A 20,792-nucleotide genomic window follows, 5' to 3' on the forward strand; every position below is an offset into this window, starting at 1 on the left:
TCACAGTCTATAAACTACCTAAATAAATGTCGTGTGGTGCAAGGCTACTCAGGCCGACTGAGTCATTATCAGTGGCATTTTAGTTTTGAAAGCTGAAGTAGGGATTTTCCTGCAAATGTCATAAACCACCTATGACTCAGCCCTCAAAGAGGTGATCAGCATGTTAATCAAACAACTGTTTTGCTTTAGTAAAGAACCGGTGCACACTTTAGTTTATTTCTTTTGAGTTGTTTCTTCTCAAAAGCAGATTTCTGAGCCAGAAGGAGTAGAAAAATTTTATTTTCTGTAGTTCTTCTAGAAATACTTCCACTTACTGCTCTTCCTTCCAGTATCACTACTTTTTCATTCCAAGCCTTCATCATCTCTCCTGTCCCTGATGTTTGACCTGAACTTTCAAACCTGCTTTAATGTCGTTTTCAATTACTGAAAAGGATTTCATATGCTTACGTTGGTCTGGGTTTATCAAAATGTTTTACTCTTTAAACTAGTGTGTCTTGGAACAATAGTTCCAAACACTTCCAAACTTTTCAAAGGAAAACTAACTTGTAGTTCAGGCTCTAGGACCTTTTCTTAATTCTCTTTTAAAAGTAGCAATGGAATTTTGTAGAGCAGTTTCATAGCAGGCTTTTTGCTATCATCTGATTACAGACATTAGTTCTTGGTACTCTCTCAAAACTGTGTATGTCTCTAAGTATGCTATCTTTCTCCAAGCAGTCTGCTTTGAAGCTGTTTAATCAGAATAGAAACTTCTGCAGTTCTCCTCAAAGGAAATGTTCTCATCATACCTTTCTGTGACTGAATCCTTCAGATTTGATATAGTTAAGGTGATGGAACCTTAAAGCAGCTATCTTGCAACTATTAGCAGAATTCTAGCAAGTAGGTATGATGTGGTATGTCTATTATTTTGTGCTTAGCTCTCCTAACACACTGATTGGTTGTGGAATACAGAAAGACTGGCTATTATCTAGCTGAGATATTTAAATAGTCCTGTGACAAGTGTCTGAATACCACTCCAACTTTGCTATAGGCATGAGCACTGCTTTTTGCAAAATTTATTTATTTTTATTTTATTCGGGGGAAGCTTGGGGGAGTATAAGGAATTGCATTACATTTGGGACTTCACAGTTACTTCAGCACTAGTAAATTAGAGACTGCTGGGGCACATGCCTGACATGGGGTCTCTGACATCGTTTGGCCTCACATAGTTGCAGTCTCTCAGACACAACCTGAAGATGGCTCAGGAGCTAACCCAGCCTGAGAAATGGTCCCACTAGGCAGAATGGGTAAGTCTGGGCCACTTTAGTGTGGTCCTCTAATTGTATTCGTGCTCATCCCTCCTCCCCAAGTCATGTCGAATACACCCTTGGCGTCCAACTACAACATCGCTGCATTCTTTGCTTTGCATTCATTGCTGGGGCAGCAAAGCAATTCCTCCACTGAGGGCAGCTGTCAGTCCTTGGCAGAGAGAAAGGGGGTCGGGAGTGGGCTGCAGGCTTGGCCGCAGTGTGTGTGGGGCTGTTGCAGGGTTGGGGGTAGGTTTGGCACTGGCCAGATGCCCTGTGGCATCTGTGCCACAGCGGGTTTAACAGCTGGCATCAGAGAGATGCCAGGGAATGTGTTTTACAGGGTGGAGGAAACAGTCACTGCCTCAGCAGATGGTTTCCAACAGCAACTGCAGCTGATTCTAGCAGCAATGGCTGGAGACTGTAACACCTGGCTGCTGTCAGAGCGGAGGCAGTCCCTGCTGTGTTTGCAGTCCTGTTGCAGTAGGTATGTGATGCAGAACCCTGCCAGCCCTCCCCATCTCCTAGGCGGAGACACCCAAACCAAGGCTGGGCCACCTAGCCCCACACACAGCTGCATCAAGCCTTCTCAAGTGCTGCTGGACCCAGCATGCACAGCCAGTAAAAGTGAACTTGGCTGGTTTACAGGCAGACCCCTGAAATATGCTCCCAGCACAGTCCTGAAGCCACCCCAAAGGCAAGAGGTTATTATTGTTCCCTTTTGGACCAGCTCTTGCCAAGCCTTGGCTGTTCCCAGGCACCACCCCAGCTTACAGCCAGACTAATCCAGGTTTCCTGGGGTTTGTGTGGGTCTGGCACAACGGGGAGGGAAGATCCACATTACTGCTGGCATCCTGGGAGGAAGATAGGTGCCACCCAGACCCTTGGATGATGGGCCCTGGATCTAGGGAAGGAGCAGAGGGTTGGGGCTCACCACAGGGGCTTCCCCAGGATTTGGGGCTTCTGGTAGGACACAGTGTTCACAGCTGTTAAGACACCCAGCTCCCTGGCAGGAGGCAGTGTGGCCTGCTCCCCCTCCACAAACTCTCCCACTGGTGATGGTAGGGGTCCCAGGGCAGTGTGCCTGCTGCATTAGGGGAAGTGATGGTAGAGGGCAGAGGCACAGTGCCCCCAGCCCACTATTTAAAGAGGCCTGCTCTGCAAAAAAAAAACACTTCAGGGGATTGCTAAGTGTTGAGACCTTCCATTTTGGGGAGTTTTGGAGTATGTCTGTGGTGTGATGGGGAAGAAGAGAGAGCACCAGCAAGCCCTGGGGGTGGTGGTGACCTGTGTTCATGAGCTGTGTTGGGGAATGACAGCAAATCTTTTAGAGAAACATCTGCATGCATAAGAGGGGGGCTGGAGAGACGTCAGGAAGGGAAAGCACCAAGCTCAGCAAGTAAGAGGGGGCTGATACCCAACAACAGCCCTGTGGCTCTTCAGGTGAGAAGCTGTGGCCAGAGATAGGGGAGAGGTGGCAGAGGATGCTTGTCTCTGCATGAGCACACAGTGAGAGCAGGGAGACTGCCTGTGTGAGGAGTGCAGAGGGAAGGAGAGAAGCTGGATCTTTTTTTAGCTACTCTAAAGGTAAAGCTAAGTGAGTTACTGCTGGAGCAGCTGTGGGGGAACTGGTCCTGAGCCAGATGAGCACAGGTAGCCTCATGCACTTCTGTCTCTGCACTTCTCTCCCCCAACGTGCAAGAGCTGGAGTTTCCCAGTCCTGTTGAAATTAATACTATCAAAATGCGAATCTTTGTCCTGCTCTTCCTTCTAACGCGATTCCCAAGTGGTCAGTCAACGTACTCACCTCTGTTCTCCTCACACTTGGTCTGTCAGTCTGCCACAATGTACTGAAGTACTACAGTGTGGACGTGTGTGTGTGTGATCAGCGCTAGAAAGTTTCTCTGTTCACATGAAGTTGGGGTAAAGCGATGGAAGGAAGCAGAAAAAACATAGCCATTGCTTACTAAAAAAGAAACTTAGTATTACCACATATATTGACATGGTGTATTGAGTAAAGACTTCAGGGGGCGTGGTATAAACAAGTAGCTCTGTTCTGTCACATTGGCAGATGTGGCAATAGGGCTGCTGCTAGAACTGAGCTGTCTTTGGGCACATGGGCAGTGAGAGAGGGAAGGATGCAAAAACTAGAGAGCATGCAAAGGTCATAAGTATGTGCTAAAATTAGAAAAGAGAAGTAGGAATCTATCTCTCAGAGTAGCGAGTTAGAAAACAGATTCCCAACCTGCAAATAGAAAACACTGTTGATGGGAGAAAAAATTCCTATTTGTTCAGTGTTTGTAGGGGACAGTTTGTGATGATCCTCCCCTCAGTCTTGGGGTTCTCTCATCATTATCCTATCCCTAAGCCACCTAAGCTAATGCTCAGCTGAAAATCTTTTTGCAGTTGTGTTGCATACACAAAAGCTCTTCAAAGCCTTTGAAGATTTCTGGGATACCCACAATGTACTGGAGGATGGTCAGCTGGAGCCTGCCAACCCTCCCTTGCTTTAGAGGTTCAGTACAGCCAGTGGGTGTAGCAAGTGTTCGATCAGTCAGCTCTACCACTAGACAAAACTTGAGGAGGAGAAAATACTTACTTTACAATGTAAAACTATGATAATTGAAGTCCAAGAAGACAAAATGCTGATATGCGTAAGAAGATAGCACTTCTGTCATCGTAGTCAAGCTTCACAAACTAACTGTAACTTACTAAATGTTTGGTAGACTCAGGAAAGGTCTAGGTCCTTCATCTTTTTTGCTCTTATTACTACACTGTCTGGAAAACGTGCTCCTCTGCTCAGGGTGGGATGGTCAAGCCTGTTCATTTGTCTCCTGTGAGACATTCCTTCCTCTCTGCCTGTGAGTGGGAAATGAGGGGCCACATAATAATGCCAGGCTAGGCCACCTTCTTTTGTGGATCTCTTGATTTAATGTTGATGTTGCACAAATTAACATGTTCATGGATTCAGATTGCTTTGCTGTGTAGATGGCCTCCTTAAAGTGGTAAGCTTCATAAGGTACGTGGCGCAAAAATGTAAAGGTACACATTTCAAACATTTAAATATTTAGCTTGCTACCATTTGCAAAGAACCCACATAGGACAGATAAAAGACTGATTTGAGAAGGAAGATGCCAACACAACATAACTCTCCTGTTATGAGAATTTTTAGACTTAAGGAAACACTGTCAGGGAGCAGCAAGGGCTGGCTGCTCCCTGAGGGAAGGTGAGCCAGGAGCTGAGGGGTGTGACAGGGCTGCCAAGGCAGGAGCCTTGTTTGACAGGACACAGTCCTGCTGTACCCAACAGAGGGATAAGAGCGGGCCCAGATGGGGTGGCCATGTCCAACCAAGAGTCCAGATCATAAGGCAGTATTATGGTGATGAGGCAGGTCTGAGGTCGAGAAGTCAATCCACAGGTCAGGGTTAGGATCAGGCCCAGTGATTGTGGGGCAGGTCAATAGTGACAAAGCAGGGCCATGGTCAAGCCAGGAAATCAGTCCATGTTTGGGGGTCTGGATTAATGGGGTTCATAGCCAGGAATCAGCATGACAGTGGCTGAGCCAGAGACTGATGCTCCTCTGACATAGCTCAGACAAGGACTGATGGCCCTGGGCTGAGCTGAAATGGGGTCCTGGGCCTGTGGACAGGGTGGGGGGAGGCCCCAGATGAGGCTGGTCAGGGCCAGTAAGGGCTGTTGGTGCCCTCAGGGCCCTGACAAACAATGATAATACACCAGTTTGTGGAGGAGTTGTGAAATGTGGTTGCTTGAAGCAGCAGTGTGCTAGACATTGATGTAGGAGTCTGTCATGTCCTTATCTCAAAGTAGTATGAGGATCTCAACTACATATTGCTTATGATTATCTATCAATTAAAATATGTATTTTTAGCTGTAATCTTAGAAGCCAGGACTAAAGTACTGAGTATGTGAAAGTGGTGTGCAGAGATAAAGGAACTTCATACTTGGTGCCAACCATCATGATATGCTATGATATTCAGCAATGTGGGATGGGACATGGTATGTAGCTGTGGCTCTTGCTTAAACAAGATCATCAGTGTCCTGTGGTAACACTCCTATTTGGTCCTTAGACACACAACATGAAAAAATTGGCTCATAAAACTCAATTTCTTCCAATTTCTTTATGAGAAAATGATTAAACTGAAATGGCTAATGCACTGCCTGCTTCTGCCATGAGTATCCCCAATCCTTATTCTGCTGCTTCTTACAGAAGCCCCCCCAAAAGGACTTTTTTATCTCACCCAAGAATTTGGAATTATCTGACAAATACTAGTGAGAGATTAAGGAGGAGAAGACAAGGTCAAAGGTACTTTGGGGAAAAAAACACTCTAAATTCTGATCTGTCATCTTTATGTTGCTGTATTGTGCAGTCTCTACAGAGAGAGAGAAAGGAATTTAAAGTTGAGTTCAATAAGAAGTATGAATAATGAATAAAACTTCTTTACATTCACTAAGTAAAAAGCTACAGTAATTCAGTTTCCTGGAACAAGTTATAATTGCCAAGCAGTTTCTAGTACTATCATTGTGCAGTCTAATTTGGTAATTTCTTATGCACGTATCTCCTCAGCTCTCTCGTGGAGTGTCAGATATTCATGTGTACCTTCAACTAAGCTTTCAGTGCGTATGTTATCCTGGGAAGAGACTGTCTCAGCTGTGAAGCCAAGAACACCTATTTGTAGACAGACTATGACGTATGTTGTGGGAATCAAACCTTACCAGGAATTAGAGTCAAAAGTTCAAAATTAAGTTACATTTCCTAATCAGCTGAATAATGGAAACTTGTGGATTTTGGCAAAAAAAAAAAAAAAGAGGAAAGCAAAACTGGAAATAATCTAGTTCTATGCAATGTTCTCTCTGTGTGCTACAAAAATGTTAAGTGAGAGGGACGCAAACTAGTTTTCTCTTTCAACTTAGCTACACTGTGATTTTATCACTTGCTGGGAGATTTGGAGTTTTTCTGGATGGATACAGTTTGGAGACAAGCTATTTTTTTCCGTCTCTTCCATTTCTTTGCCTTAGAAGGGGCTTGGTGATAATTCAGGTTTGTAAAGAAACTGTTGTCAGGATTCTGTGGATACGTAACAAAACATTGCAGGTTTTGTAACTTGACTTTTTGGAGCTCACACTTCAACCTAGTTTTCCTTTCTCTGATGATTTTCCTGTTTTTCCTCCCTGTGAACAGTCTCTTTCTGCTCTCATCCTAGCTACTCTGAAAGCAATAAAAGTTTACACAGGATCTCATGTGAAGGAATTTGGCTTCAGACAACTATCACCCACATGCCTACACATGAACATGTTACTTCCGTTAGCTGAGCTGTTGCTATTCTGTCATTGCTGAATCCCGTTCTGTGCCCCAAGCTGCCTTTCTACATAAGATCTACCAGGATCCTTACTAAACTGTGCAACCAGAAAAAAGGAGGAGGAAGGATGGATAGTGTTTGTGCAAAAAACCTGTTGTTTATGCCCTTTATTTCCAAAATAAAATCCTATTGATCAAAGGGAAGGAATGGGTTAAACGAAGAAGCATGATTCATAGGCTGGGTGTACAGTTTGGGTGTACAGTGTTCAGGGTGTAAAGCAAGCTTACAGAGTAGGATGGATGTCTGACATGTCTCAGTCTTTTAACTAAGAACATTGCGATCTTTTAATATTTTGACTTGTGATGTAGTGCTGTGGTAAAAGATTTAGGTCCTTTTCTCAGAAAGCGTCTCCATTTTCCATACAGGAAGCTGTTGATGCATGGCAGTTTAGGTTAATAACAGAAATATAACAGAGTCATCAAGTCTGCTTCTTGTCTCAACGGAGTTAAGTCCTAGGTGGAAACTTACTTGGTTTGGTGAAAACTAAACCAGCTGTAAGTCTAGTTCACGGCTTTTTGTGCTGAGCTTATCTAGGGATGAACACGATAAACTTGAAAAGCTGGATCAGTTATTCCACTGTTATCTAATATATTGCCTAAATCATTATCCCACTGGGGGCACACAACGATATTGCCAATTTATTTCTGCTGCTGTTTGAGAAGCCTGCGTGCCTGGGAGTGGGCTTGGGGCTTCTGTGCCCAGCAGCAGCCCCTAAGGGGAGAGCAAGCCCCTTTCTCAGCCCTGCTGCCTGCTGGAGCCTGGCACCTGCCATGTGGCAGGAGGCGAACCAGAGCACCCTCCACAGCCCTGCTATTTCCTTGTGACCACGTTTCCTCCATTTTGCCGGGGGGAATCATCCCTGCCCTGTTTCTGGCCTTCATTTCAGACTGTTAAAGGCTTCCTCTCCCAGACATGCCGGGAGACGGCGAGCTGGTTTCTCTCGCTGTCAGCGGACAGGGGGTGAGAAATGGAGAATGGTGGCACCCCTCCTTGAAACAAACGGTGCCCCGAGGGGCCCAGAGGCTGGGCCAGGGGCACGGCTGGCATCAGGCCGAGTCTGCTTTTATTCCTTTGGGAAGAAGAGGGACAGAAACGGGAGCTCAAGGATAATCGACCTCCGCCCAGCCTGGGACGGCAGCGCGGCGGGAGGGAGGGAGGGCACAAGTAGGAGACTGTTGGCCCTTTAAAGGCGGGAGGGGGCCGCGCGCGGTGACGTCGCAGCGGGCACACGGGCGCGTGGGGGAGGAGCCGTTGGGGTGGGGCGGGCAGCTGCCGCCCGCGGGGCGGGGCGGGGCCAATGGCAGCGCGTCCCGGCCTCAGCCCGGCCGTGTTCAGGCGCTGCTGGTGACGGAGGTAAGTTACGCGGAGACATGGGCGGTGTCCCTTTAGGGGGAAACCGGGGGTTAAAAAATAATAACAGTAATATCGCCCCCCCCCAAATGCGTCTAGCTGAGGGGGTTCCTCCCTCGGCTGCAGGCGCCGGGGCAAAGGGCATGTTCTGTGGAGTCACCAGTGTTTCAGGATGATTTGGCGCTTTATTAAGCTTTAACGTTGTAGTTCTCGGTGAAACTACTCCTGTAGTCTGTGGAGGTTTTATTTTATTTATTTATTTATTTTTGCATGTTGTAGCATTGAATTTACAGCTGGAGAGAACGCTGGTGTCTTTTACTTGAATTGCTTAAGAATACCCAGAAAGTGTCTTGCTTATTCTTCTTGCAGAAGCCTTCTTTGCCTTGATAGAAAATCTAGCTTTGGCTATAAAGTCCATCCTGCTGCTTTTCCCTTGCAAAAGACGTTTTCTGCATGTCATAAAGTGATAATGTCATAGCTGATGGTAGGCCTTCCTGCTTTTTCTTGAAGAGACTTTGTAATTTGTGAATTAACAGGAAAGTATATGCATTTTTTTTAATTCTAAAAATATCATTAGAAAACCCTCACTGTATAATGTTGTGGTTTTAGGACTTGGCATAATGTTTACTTGCAGTAATTCTGTTAAAACATTACAGCCAAACCTTGCAGATGCAGACCCATCTCCTGTTCAGTCAGTAGTGCCCAGATTACAGCTTTCCATTGTTGTTGTGGCCTCCTTTTTTAAATAAAAGCAAATAAACCAAAAATCCCATCACCTTGCCCTAGTGCCACCTGATCTGCCAAAACTATCAATGGTGGCCTGAAGTTTGGGCATATGCAACTAGAGGTGGTTCTGTTGCAGGATCCCCTTTCAATGAGGTCTAGATTGGTATTGCAGACCAGAGTAAGTTCAATTAGTAGGCTGCTGGACACTGAACTGTAAATTTGGGGTTCATTTCTTGATCTGCTATTAGACTTTACCATGCTATTGCCAGAAGTGTTGCTTGCTTTGGCCTTAGTTTCCCCATTTTTAAAACGAAGGTATTGAAACTTGCCTGTCTTCACACATTCTGTTTGCAAATTGATGGTGGTATCCCATGAGCGGCTCAAAATAGTTATGCAGTCTAGGTTGGTTGTGTAACTTTTTATGTTCTCTGAATTGCACGTTAGGCTCTGGACATTAATCTGGGCATTAATGCCCTCCTGATCCTAATCCCTGACAAGATAAACCAGATGCTGCTATGGGCCACTCCATTGTTGAATCATTTCAGAAGGTTAATCCCAGGTCCTTGTGGAACAGGTCACCAACTCTTGATTGCATGTTGTTGTTTGTTTGTTTGTTTTTTGGTTTTGTTAATTGTTGAAATGTTGCTAGCAGTTTCAGCTTGACAACTGTCTCCTTTGTCATCTTCCCTGTCTGCCTCTGTTTCTTCCCACAGTTTGTATGCTGCCTTATTTTAGCTCTCCAGAATGTGCAAGAAATATTTGCCTAGTAGCTTTGAAGTTGGGCACTGAGTTTTGGTCACTTTATTTAGAGGATTTGCTAAGAAATTATGATATAGCTAGATATACCTGCAAGCTGTTTCATTTCTTATTAGTGCTGTGCATTTAATGCAAGTCTTACAAACTCCTGTAGTTATTTGTAGAGGTCAAGGATTGTGTATATTGATGGAAGAAATGGAAAACACCCTTTGCTTCCTTTGGCTAGTATCTCTTAGTTTTATATAAGATAGAACTGGGAAAATCAGGAGGTTCTGACTCTAGGGCTTGTCTCCCTTGAGAAATTTGGGAATAGGACATAAAGTGGCGAAAGAAACAACATAGCTGTGTACCTTGAAAAACTGTGTTTTGCACTGGGTATCCTTTCCCTGTCTGTTGGCAGGGGTCAGGTGCAAATGAAGAGTTATTGAGACCCAGCTAATGGGGCTCTGAGTTATCAGTGTTGCCTGTACAATGATGATTTTTGTGCATTTTGTGCATTTGGGCATTCTGTCTCAGTGCACATAATCCTCTCAGGAAGCTGCTGGTAAAATTGCACACAGATGTACACTGTCCCTTGCTGGGGAGTGTCTTACTTATTTAACCAAGCCTTTAATTTTCATATCACTAAACTCCAGTAGATTCCTTGGAAAGAAAGGAGGGGTGTTTGCATTGTTTCTTGTTCTGTTTAACAGGATACCTTGAAGGGTTTCACTTTGTTTCACGTAGTTTCACTTTGCCTCTTTCTAATTAAAAGCTTTGGCTTTTTGAAGGGTTCCCTGCTTTGGTGCTGCCAGACCAGTCAGACTTCTAATCACAGTTCAACAAGTGGTCACACAGAACTGACAGACTTAAACTGGAAGAGGGAAGATGATGTCCTCCAATGAGCCACAGAAGACAATCAATAACCCGGTAACTCTCCTGTCATATAAACAGCTTCTCCCCTGGGAAATGGGACTTTGCTGGTTTATGTCAATAATTAGGAAAGCATTCATGCTGTTTGCAGAGTGAGGAGTGTTGCCAAGAACTCTTTGCATTGCTCCAGTATTTGAGAAAGAAACTTATAGGTGGTGCTGGGAGTTGATGGTGCTTAGAAATTGTGCTATAAGCAAATGAAGACTAAATTCACAATACCTTCAAAACAGGAAGGGAGCTCTCTCAGCCTTGGAGGATAGTGCTTTTTCATACACAGCTTGTGTGGATGTCTGGCATTCTTGCAGAATGTGTTGGAACAGGGATGAAAATATGATAAGCAGTATTCCCAGTCCTATTTCTCTGTAAACGTGGGTGGTGTCTTGCAGCTTTTAAGATTGTTTTCTGGTGCTTATAACTTCAGTCTGAACAATTAAACTTGGAATCTTTATCCATAGCTGATGTCTTATCTTGCACTAAAACTTATTTTGTAGAAAACTTTAGCTGCAGCAGTTCGGCCGTTGCAGAGAGTGGAGCTGACAGGATGTTGTTAGCCAAGTTTAGTGTCGGGAGATTTTCTCTGAAAAGCTCTAGTATTCTCATGCTCTGGGGCAGTGGCTTGACATTCTCATGAGGCTAAAGGCATGAGCTGGATGTGTGTGTTTTGTTGCCTCTTTAGAAAAGTCAGTTTTGGAGCCAGCAGAAAATAGTACTTTTAACATTCCGTATTAAAACATTTCTAAAATGTTAAAGTCTCTAAAGAATCTGTGTGGAGTTTATAGCAGTGCATGCCTGCACAGGGCTTCCATATCTATTTTAGTTTTGCACTGATACAGTCCTGTGCCCTCAGTGAATCTGGTTGTTGAATCCTTCTGCTCTCTCACTGCTTGCGAAGAAGATGGACTGGAGGGGTGATGGGGAAGGAGCTTCAGCCTTCTTCTTGACAAGAACCTGGCTGGGAGAGGAGGCAAAAGCTATGTGGACATGGACCGGAAGCTGGAAGGCCTGACTTGCAAAAGAAAAGGCAGGGTGAAAGGTGGCAGGTGGTATTGGAACCTGGTTTGGGTGTGGGAGGAGAGCAGATGTGAAGAGATGGATTGGGAGGTGTTTAGGACAGATTTCTCTGTGTAAGAAAGAGTGGAAGACTTTAGCAAAAGTTGATGGCTGCAAGGGGACTGAGTATGATGGGTGACAAGACCAGGCTGGAGAAAATAGAGGGGTAAAACTAGGGCTGAGGGGTCAAGAGCTTAGGCTGGGAATAAGAGTGAGCGTTTGGGATTGGAATGTGGAGGCAGAGTTGGGAAAGAATGTGCCAGTGACCTCTGGACAGACTCAAGACCAGGCCCTGAACAACCTGCTCTAGCTGACCCTGCTTTGAGCAGAGCATTGGACTCCAGAGGTGCCTTCCAGCTATTCTGTGGTTATTACCTGAACCAGTTGAAGGGAAAGAAGTAGGGAGGGTTCATGATACCCTCATAGTGGGGATATTAGCAGAGCAGACAGCACATGTGAGAGCAAACCCCTAATGAGACCAGATTGTCCACACTTCAGGTTTGAGCCTAACTGCTTTGCTGTTTGCACAAAATCTCTCCAGCTATCTCTCCAACTCTCTATCAGTGACTGGTTCAGTCACTGATAGACTACTTGAGCTATTGTGTGTGTGACCTTCATTGAACTATAGGTTCAGGCTTGCTGTTGATCTTTGTGTAGCTATATGGTATAGGTATACCTATACCACAAGATAAAATTTAGTAGGAATGGAGGGAGGCAGGCTGTGAAGTTTTCATTGTTTCAGTGAATTGTTCCACGAGCAGCAGCACATTTGAGTCTGTGACATATTTCTTCACTATCATACAGTTTTGAATTGTCCAGAAATCTTGCTTTCCCTCTTATGCGCTTTACTCCACCTATCTGGCAAGAAGTGTTATGCCCCTCCTGAGGGGGCAGCTCCCTGCTACCGAGTGAGCTAGATAAAAGCTGTGTTATCACAGCCCCTTCCTCAGTAAGGCCATAAATTGTCCTCTTGTTTTATGAAAATTGGCAGACATTAGCAGTAACTTTGTCTTTGAGACCTCTCAAACTTGATTGATACTAGCCAGATAGATTGAAAGGTAATTTCAGGAGATTTGGAAGAAAGCTGGGATGATGATGGACCATTTGATGTCACAAGCTTTGCTTCTTTGCTTCTTAGTAGATGAGGATGAATTACTCCCTTCCCCCCCCCCCCCCCATTAAAAGCCTTAAGACATAAGGAAATTACATGTGCATCCTATGATGACAAAACCTCATTAAGTCTGTAATATTACACCCAGGAAATGCTACACTATGTCCATTCACATTCCATGTCTGAAATTCTGAGGGCTTGGTGCAGCAACCTTCTTTGCTCTTGAATAAATACATCCTTTTTGAGTGTAAGGAAGCTTTTTGCTGCAGCTCCTCCAGGGCTAAGTAACTTTGACCCACTAGAGTAGTGCCAGCATCCCTGGCCTGTGTCTATCTGTTTCTCCTTGGTTCATCTCTGGAGACTGAACCAGCTATTTCTTACCCTACTGCAGTACTCAGAGTTCCAAACCACTCAAGAGTAGTGTGTTAAAACTGCATTAAATGCAGAAAATAATTAGGATGCATTTTTTTATTCCTCAGATAAAACTGTGAGCCTCCTATGTACAGCTTATTCACTAGGGAACCAAGCTACTACACTGCTACCAGTAAGCAAAGGGATTTCAGCCTTTTTGTTCATTCACTAGGGAAGGTTGCCAGATGACTAAAAATGATCTTTTCATAGGGGTGGTCCTCAGGTGACACCTATTGGCTATACCACATGCTCTTGTTGCGTGTGGTTCATATTCTCTTTTGCCTGTAGTAAGCGAAAGTTTCCCTACTAATGGAATGAACTTTTTAATAGGCAACAGTCCCTGTTCCCTTTCTATCTGTGTTTATTTTGTTTTCCTGAGGTGCTTTGTTTCTAAAGCACTTGTGGGAGTCTACTTGAAGGTAGCTGGAGCTGTTTGTGCTGATAAAGTATGAAGACTTGAGGACAGCTGCAAGCAACTGAAGATATTAGACATTCACTTTCAGTACTTGTTTTCAAGTCTTGCCCCTCTTCCACTATGCATGCTTAAGCCAATAAAATACATGAGTCTTTGAGCAACTTAACCAGTTGTAAGCTTCTATTACTTGAGAAGTAGGTTCTTCAAATCTGTCTTGCTTGATGTAGCAGTTGACTGTATGCTAGGTTTTGTGCAAAGTGTGGGTGTCTGAGAAGGGAAGGGGAGAGAGGGCAGGAAAGAATATGAATCTATTGGCAGAAGTGAGCAGAGAGGTATTAATGCAACACTCTGGATTTAGTTTTTGCTATTATTTACTCCCTCCCCTCTCCTCCTTGCAAATTCGTGAGTATAGGTGCCAGCAAATGCCTTTCTGTTTTCCATGATGCTATATATGTATATTAAAAAAATCACAATTTTCCCCCTTGTGATCACATATTTTATTCAAGAATAGTGTTTCCTATCTGTTCATTTTTCAGTGTTAATTTCATGGAACTCTTGTTTACAATTTATGTTTCATTTCAAAGATGTTCTAAAGTTTTATACATAATTTTGTAGTTCATGCATTTTGGGGCCAGAGAAACCTGAGCAGAAATTTGGCTGTTAACCAGAGCAAATGTAATACTTGCTAGCACTTACCTCCTTTCTCAATATAAATCTCACCTGGTGAGATGCAGATGTACAGCTGTCCTTTCCAAACAGTTTCATCTTGGCCTCCACAGTTTTCACTTATGGGTCTCCCTTTCCCTCACTGAAATGCTTGGTGCTCCAGGAGGTGGTCAAGGTGGTGTCTGTCTGCATGTCTGAGGCTATGTCATAATTAGCCATGTTGCTTGTGCTGTTTTTTTTTGTTTTCACTGACATGTCTCCTCATATGGTGTAACAACTCCTACCATGTTGCCTTTTTAGTTTAGCATAATATATGCGTTGCCTTCTCGAGCTATTAATAAGGAGGAGAAAATAGGCAAGGCTGTTGCTCTGACACAGGCTGCAAATTGCAGATACCATTAAGACTGAAATTCCTGAATGGCGCTGTTTCAGTGCACCTTGCAGTTCGCAGTTCATTAGTCTGAGGTATTTTCTTGTGTTTGTTGTGCAGTTTTTACTAAGATGGCACACTGCTCTCTGCCATAGCCCTTTCTCTTCTTCTCTTCCCATCAGTTTTCACAAAGGGAGCAAGAACAAGCAGGAAGGCAGCTGGTGTGGTCTGGTGTCAGAAGGGTTGTGGAGAGCTGGGACAATTTGCCTTCTCCTGACAGAAAAGGACTGATAATAGTCAGCCCTTGGAAATGACCTAATTTGATGTGAACCTTCTTCCAATTTTCTTAAAAGTGAGGCATTAAAAAGTTGCCGCTCTTCATTTGAGGGCCAGGAATGGAAGCTATAAATTTTAATTTTTTAATTTTAGCTGGACTTGGTTTCCATAGATAAAAATCCCCTGGGATTTTCTTTTCCATTATGGCAGGTACTTAATGCTCTTCTAGTGTTTCTTTTAGATGAAATGCTAGTTGTCTTTCCTTTAATAGGCTAGAGTACCACATAATTAAGTATTAGAATATTATTTTAAAAACTACTTTGTATTTTTGCCTTGGTCCTAACATGTTGTTTTGAATTTTTTCCCCCCATTTCTTCTAGATCATTCCATATGTTGGGACAATTCTTGGTGGCCTTGTTCCTGGAGAGGTGGTTGTAATACATGGGAGCGTTCCTGATGATGCAGACAGGTAAGGGCTAAGATGTCACTTTTCACAATGTAATCGTGTGAGCAAACATATAATGAATGAAAATGTTTCCAGCGTCCTACCTATGATTTCAAATAAAGACTTGTTCTAAATCTTTGTGGTAGCATGACAGTGAATACAGGCTTGAGTGATTAATGAAAACTTCATGATGAGAATTAGAGGATAAACCGCTGCTTGCGTTCTGTTGATCCTCTCTTGTCTTTTCTTGCTTTGCCTGCTGTGGCTACCCCCCTGCCCCACCTTCACTGCATATATCTGCTTTTCTGAAGAGATTCGCTGAGGCAATCAAAATTGATAATTGAATATGTTGTTTGAAGGAATTGTCTTACAAGTGGGATGAGGAGATATGAACTTTAGTGTTTACGTCACGGTATGGGGGTTCCGTTCCCTGACTTGGCCCAAAGTTTATTTCTGAATTTGATTAGTGTACGACCATGGTAAGTGAGAATCTCAGATGACATGAAGGATGAGCATTAGGTAAATGTGTAAATCTTTCAATTCATTGCAGTGAATCACAGGAGAACTTTTTGGAGATGATGTAGGCATTAGACAAAGATTTGTTTTTTCTTATCCAACAACGTTCCTTGCATCTGCCTGTTCTGAGGTTCAACAGTAAAACACAAAGCGCTTTTTGTATTGAACTCAGAGGTGGTTTCTAGATAGACTGAGCTCAGTGTGGTTTGTCTTGGTTTTTATGTTTAGATTCCAGGTGGATTTCCAGTGCGGCAGTAGCATAAAGCCTCGTGCTGATGTGGCCTTTCATTTCAACCCCCGCTTCAAAAGGTCTGGCTGCATTGTTTGCAACACACTGGAGAAAGAAAAATGGGGCTGGGAGGAGATCACGTATAAGATGCCTTTTCAAAAGGGGAAGTCATTTGAAATTGTCATCATGGTTTTGAAGGATAAATTCCAGGTGAGCTTGAGCTGTAGTTCTTGTTGTTATTTTCTTTCTTTTTCCCTTTAGCCAGTTGTGAGGCTAATAGACAAAGATATTTTGTATATGTACGAAATAATGGTAAGCCATGGTTTCTCTGTTACAAAGGTACAGTCTAATTAGAGAGAAGCTTAGAAACCTCTTTAAAGAGGTACGAAGTAAATCAGACCTCTCCCTTTGCATGGTTTCCTTCAAAATTGCCTGAATTGGCAAATAACTTTCTGCCATGGCTAATGACTCCAGCCCTCCCTTTTTACTTGCAAAGGGCTGACCTTACCGTAAATTTCTGCAAGAACATGTAGGACAGTCCTTCTCTTGGAGAAAACAATTTGAGGTGCATTTGACTTGTTCTGTTAGACTGCAGTAACGTAGATTCTGTCCGATTGGTCATACCATGTTGGCAAGTGATGGGGTGATGGAAACAAAAGGAGGGAAATGCAACATTTAGTATAGTTAAATCTCCCTCATAGTTAGTGGAAAGAGAGAAGCCGAATCATGGATGAGCTGAAATTAGTTCCTCTGAATCTTCTGAAAAACTCCCTGCCTTTGTACCAAAACAGAACAGAATAGAATAGAGATGTATGCAGATAATTTCATATATGAATGGTGTAATGTATGTTTAATGGCACTTTCCTGTTTTGTTTCATTTTGTTTCTTGTCTCTTTAGGTGACTGTAAACGAGAAGCACTTGCTGCTATACAACCACAGAATTAGCCTTGAAAGAATAGATACTCTTGGGATATATGGCAAAGTGCGGATCAAAAGCATAGATTTTATTTCTAATGTAAGTTATACAGATAACTGACTCCTTAGTTTTTTTTGTTGTTGTTGGCCTTTAACTTGTGAAAGTGCAGAATAGGATTTATGGTGAAACGGAAGTAACAAAAGCAGCTTCACAGTAAAATTCAATACCGGGGAATCTTCCTTCCCAGTTTAACATGTGAGTCTCATTTAAGGAGCCTTCCCATTTTAGCCTTGAGGTTAAGGGTGGAAGGATGACAAAGTCTACAGCTTGCAAGGTTAACAGGACAGATGGTATAAAAATGCATTGGATGCAGAATCAGGGGGATGGATTAGACTTTTCAGATATTTCAGAAGCTCTGAAATGAGCTGTAGAATTCAGTGCTTCCAAGTGCCTGTATTTAGCCACAACTGGAATTACTTGTGTGCAGAATCCTGTTTTTCCAACAAAAAATAACTGAATTGCTGAATGAAATGAATGCACGTTGGATGGGGGAGGGGTGGGCAGCCTTCTTTCTGAGGGGAAGGACTTGCACTCAGACCAAGCTTCAAGGAATTTGAAATGCAGGCAATGCTGTGCTTCCTCTGAGCTCAGCTGCCAGGTCTGCTGGAGAAAGCAAACCAATGGGAAGGAACTGAACATCTTGCTCTTTCCTGTGCTTTTCCCCTTCTGCTCTGAAATGGTGAGACTTGTAGATCTGAAACAGAAGGTGTAAGTTCCAGGGAGGTACAAAAGATGGATGATCACGTCATCCCTCAGTCCCTCCTTACCTCCACTCAGTGAAGTAGCCTACCTACTCCTCTGTGATACTCAGTCTCTTCTGCTCCAGTCTCACTTCAGTGTGGGCAAAGCTTAGGTCTCTTGCTGCCAAACATCAGGTCTAACTCAGATCAGCAGACTAATAACTGTATCGAAGGAGGGTTTGAAGATTTGAGCCTGAGCTTTAAAGATATTCCTACTTGCTGATCAGTTGTAAACCCTATATGCTGATTCTTTGTTTGGGCCTCATCACTTGGTCTTGGACATGTTGTCAGCATATTGGTAATTTAAAGCTGTTAAATCCCAGTCTTGGAGGATTGACTAAGAAGAGCTTGGGGACAAGCAGCTGCTAGAGGTTGGTTTCTATCCCAAGCACAAAACAAAGTGTTGCTTTAGTCTGTGGTGCTGATCGTGTATCTTTTAGGGAAGAGAGGAAAGGAGAGGGTTGTTATTTCCATTTTACTTTTGCTTCTAGTGTGCTATTCTGAAGAGGAAGAGAGAGGGTTGTACTGAAATAAACAAGCTGAAGATACAATCTGCCAAGGCTAGGCCAGAATTTACCTGTGCACTGCCAGCTGTCCGCTGGGAGGGACTGGGATGCAGAGGGCTGCCTGGAATTTCAGGGTTCCTCTGGGGTCCCACCTCTGGATGGACCAGCCCTCCTGGTATTTCTACCCCAGTAAGGAAAGCTGAGTGGGTTCCCTCAGGTGCTAAGGGGTTAACAGTTGGTGCTCTGATTGTTGCATGAGGACTCAAACTGTAATGGGGTCATCTTTGGAAATCTCAGTTTGGCTTCCTAATTGATCTTCAGGATGTTTCCTTGGTTTGTGGAGGTTTGGCTATCTTTTCTTGACCATAATCCTACATTTCCATGTTAACATTTCACCCTTCAAGGCTGCACAGATCCATGTACATTTCTAAAAGAATTTTTATGTTAGAGTTGTCATGTTAGCAGTGATCTCTAAATATCTCTCTTTCTGCAGTCTTTACAAGGTGCTCAGTCATCATCTCTAGGAATAACAAAGATAAACACAGAAAATGTACGTATATTTGTATAAAGATCAAATGAATCTTCCTTTTGTCTGATAATCTAGTTAATATTTGTTTTTTCTTTTGTAGGGGGAAATGCCAGATGATTCACAGTTCGTAAGTGTCTCATGTAGATCTATAGCAAATGTGAAGAGTTTTTTAAAAAAGGAGGGGGAATAAAAACATTGCAGTTATTCAAGAAAAAACATGCACAGAACAAGAGAATTGAGAACCTACTGGGAGGTGATCATCAGTGAGGCTTTATAGAAAGCAGTCGTCTTTTCCACTTGCTAGTCAAAGTAAGGCTATTCCTTAAAGCATATGGAAGAAGGATAAACATGGCATCCGCAGCCATACACAGAGGAATAAAAAGTGAGGTACCTAAAGATTTAAAGGACCAAGTAACGCCAAAAGTGATGTTTAAATAAGCATACTCCATTTTCTCAACTTTGGGAAATACTTGCAAAACAAACTTGTGTTAAAAGTATTTGCAGACACACTGAGGCTGAATTGACCTATCTTAATGTGCTTGGTATCTCCAAAACTTTTTTGCATAGGGCTTAGTAAGTCAGGCTGTTAAGACTCAGAAGTGCCAAATACTGTATTTGTGTGATATTCATGTTTGGATAAATCTGCAGCCACCATTTCAACCTCCAGTTAGAAGACAGTATATTTTAATATCTGAGTGAAATTTTCATCCTATTCATCCACAAGGTAATGTTCAAACCTGTCTGGCTACATCTTCCTCTTGCTGACAGATCTGTGCCAACCGTATATATACACTTCTGATGGCTGGATGGAAACATTGCACCTTAGGGTTAGAACTTGTACTCAGCTAGCATGGAGCCTAGACAGAGTGAGTGCTCATCTTTTTGCCAAAAGCTGTACAGGTGGTCGGTATCCAGCATCTAATAGCCAGGTTTGAGTAAGCACCTCCCTCAAACTGAAGAGGGGTTGGAAGCCAGGAATGCATACAAATAGAGTTTGTGGAGAAGCCAGAGTTGCAGTGAGGGCTGTGATTTTGGTTGCCTTGTCAGTTGATGCTCTACTTCCTTCAGCCCTCTTTCTAAAAGATTCCAGAATCTAAAAGATTTCCAAATAATAGGAGATACTGTCATTTGCAAATGGTGGGTTTAAAAAAAAATAGGCTAAAAATCTCCAGCTTGTTCCTTTTCCCTGACCAAAATAACTTTGAACATAATTTAAAAAAAAAAAAAAAAACCAAAATACTTGCAGTATCTGCTGTTACGAACCAGTGATGGGAGAACTGAATACTCGGTGACCTTACTTCTAGTTCTTAGGCCACTGTGAGATTACAAACTTAGCATGAGTCTTACTCTTCTGAAGCATAACTGAAACTTGCAGAAAGAAGAGATTGGTCTGTTTGTGCACAAGTGTTTGTGTCTGAATAACCGTGTGTTACAAACCGAAATCAGTGCACAGAATTTCATGCTTATTGTGGCAGTTTGTCTAAATCATCTGATGCTTCTCAAATGTGGCAAACTATGTTGGAGTATCTGTGTGACAGATCAAATCCAGGGTTTGTCAGTACTGGCCTTTTCAGTGTTTAGAAGGGTCCTGACCCTGGATTAAGGCATTTGTTGTTGCTTTTCCACAGTGCAACACAGATGTCTTTCTAATTTTTCTCCCTCCAAGATTAGTGATGGCAGAAGTAGCTGTAGGTTATGTTGATTTTGAACCCAAGGTTCTCGATCTAGGGGAAGAAAAGTAAACATTGATGTGTTCACATCAGTATAGCTTTACCACAGTATTAGTATCTGGGAACGTATTGGTAGGACTAACTTTAGTTGTGGATACAGATGTGTAATTATAGATTAGACTAGAGTAAAGCTCAGCTTGTATGTTGAAAAAGTAAGTCACAGTCAAAATTATGCCTGGTTGTACTTCCAGGGAGTTCCTTATCTTGGCAGACTCGATTCTGCACTTTGTCCAGGACACACAATTGCTATTAAAGGAGAAGTGAACAAAAACGCAAATAGGTAAGTTACTGATTTTTTTTGTTTGGTTTTTGTTTTTTTCCCCCTATCCTTGCCCTTGACTAAGCTACTCTTGAGAAGAAACAGGCTTTTTCCATTGCCTCAGTATGTCTTCACTGACTTGCAGCTTTTCATCTGGA

The 20,792-nt window shown here is 43.1% G+C and overlaps 1 protein-coding gene across 1 annotated transcript in view; it reads left to right on the forward strand.

Moving 5' to 3' along the window:
- The window catches only part of LGALS8 (galectin 8), a 50,623-nt gene that overhangs the window by 26,087 nt on the left and 3,744 nt on the right, over window positions 1–20,792 (forward strand). Inside the window, 8 exon segments of the mRNA XM_064509346.1 lie at window positions 10,264–10,347; window positions 10,349–10,402; window positions 15,085–15,173; window positions 15,894–16,104; window positions 16,793–16,909; window positions 18,610–18,666; window positions 18,746–18,772; window positions 20,567–20,655. Coding sequence (XP_064365416.1) covers window positions 10,264–10,347; window positions 10,349–10,402; window positions 15,085–15,173; window positions 15,894–16,104; window positions 16,793–16,909; window positions 18,610–18,666; window positions 18,746–18,772; window positions 20,567–20,655 — 728 coding nt within the window.

This window comes from Dromaius novaehollandiae, chromosome 3, assembly GCF_036370855.1.
Source record: "Dromaius novaehollandiae isolate bDroNov1 chromosome 3, bDroNov1.hap1, whole genome shotgun sequence".
NCBI lineage: Eukaryota > Metazoa > Chordata > Aves > Casuariiformes > Dromaiidae > Dromaius > Dromaius novaehollandiae.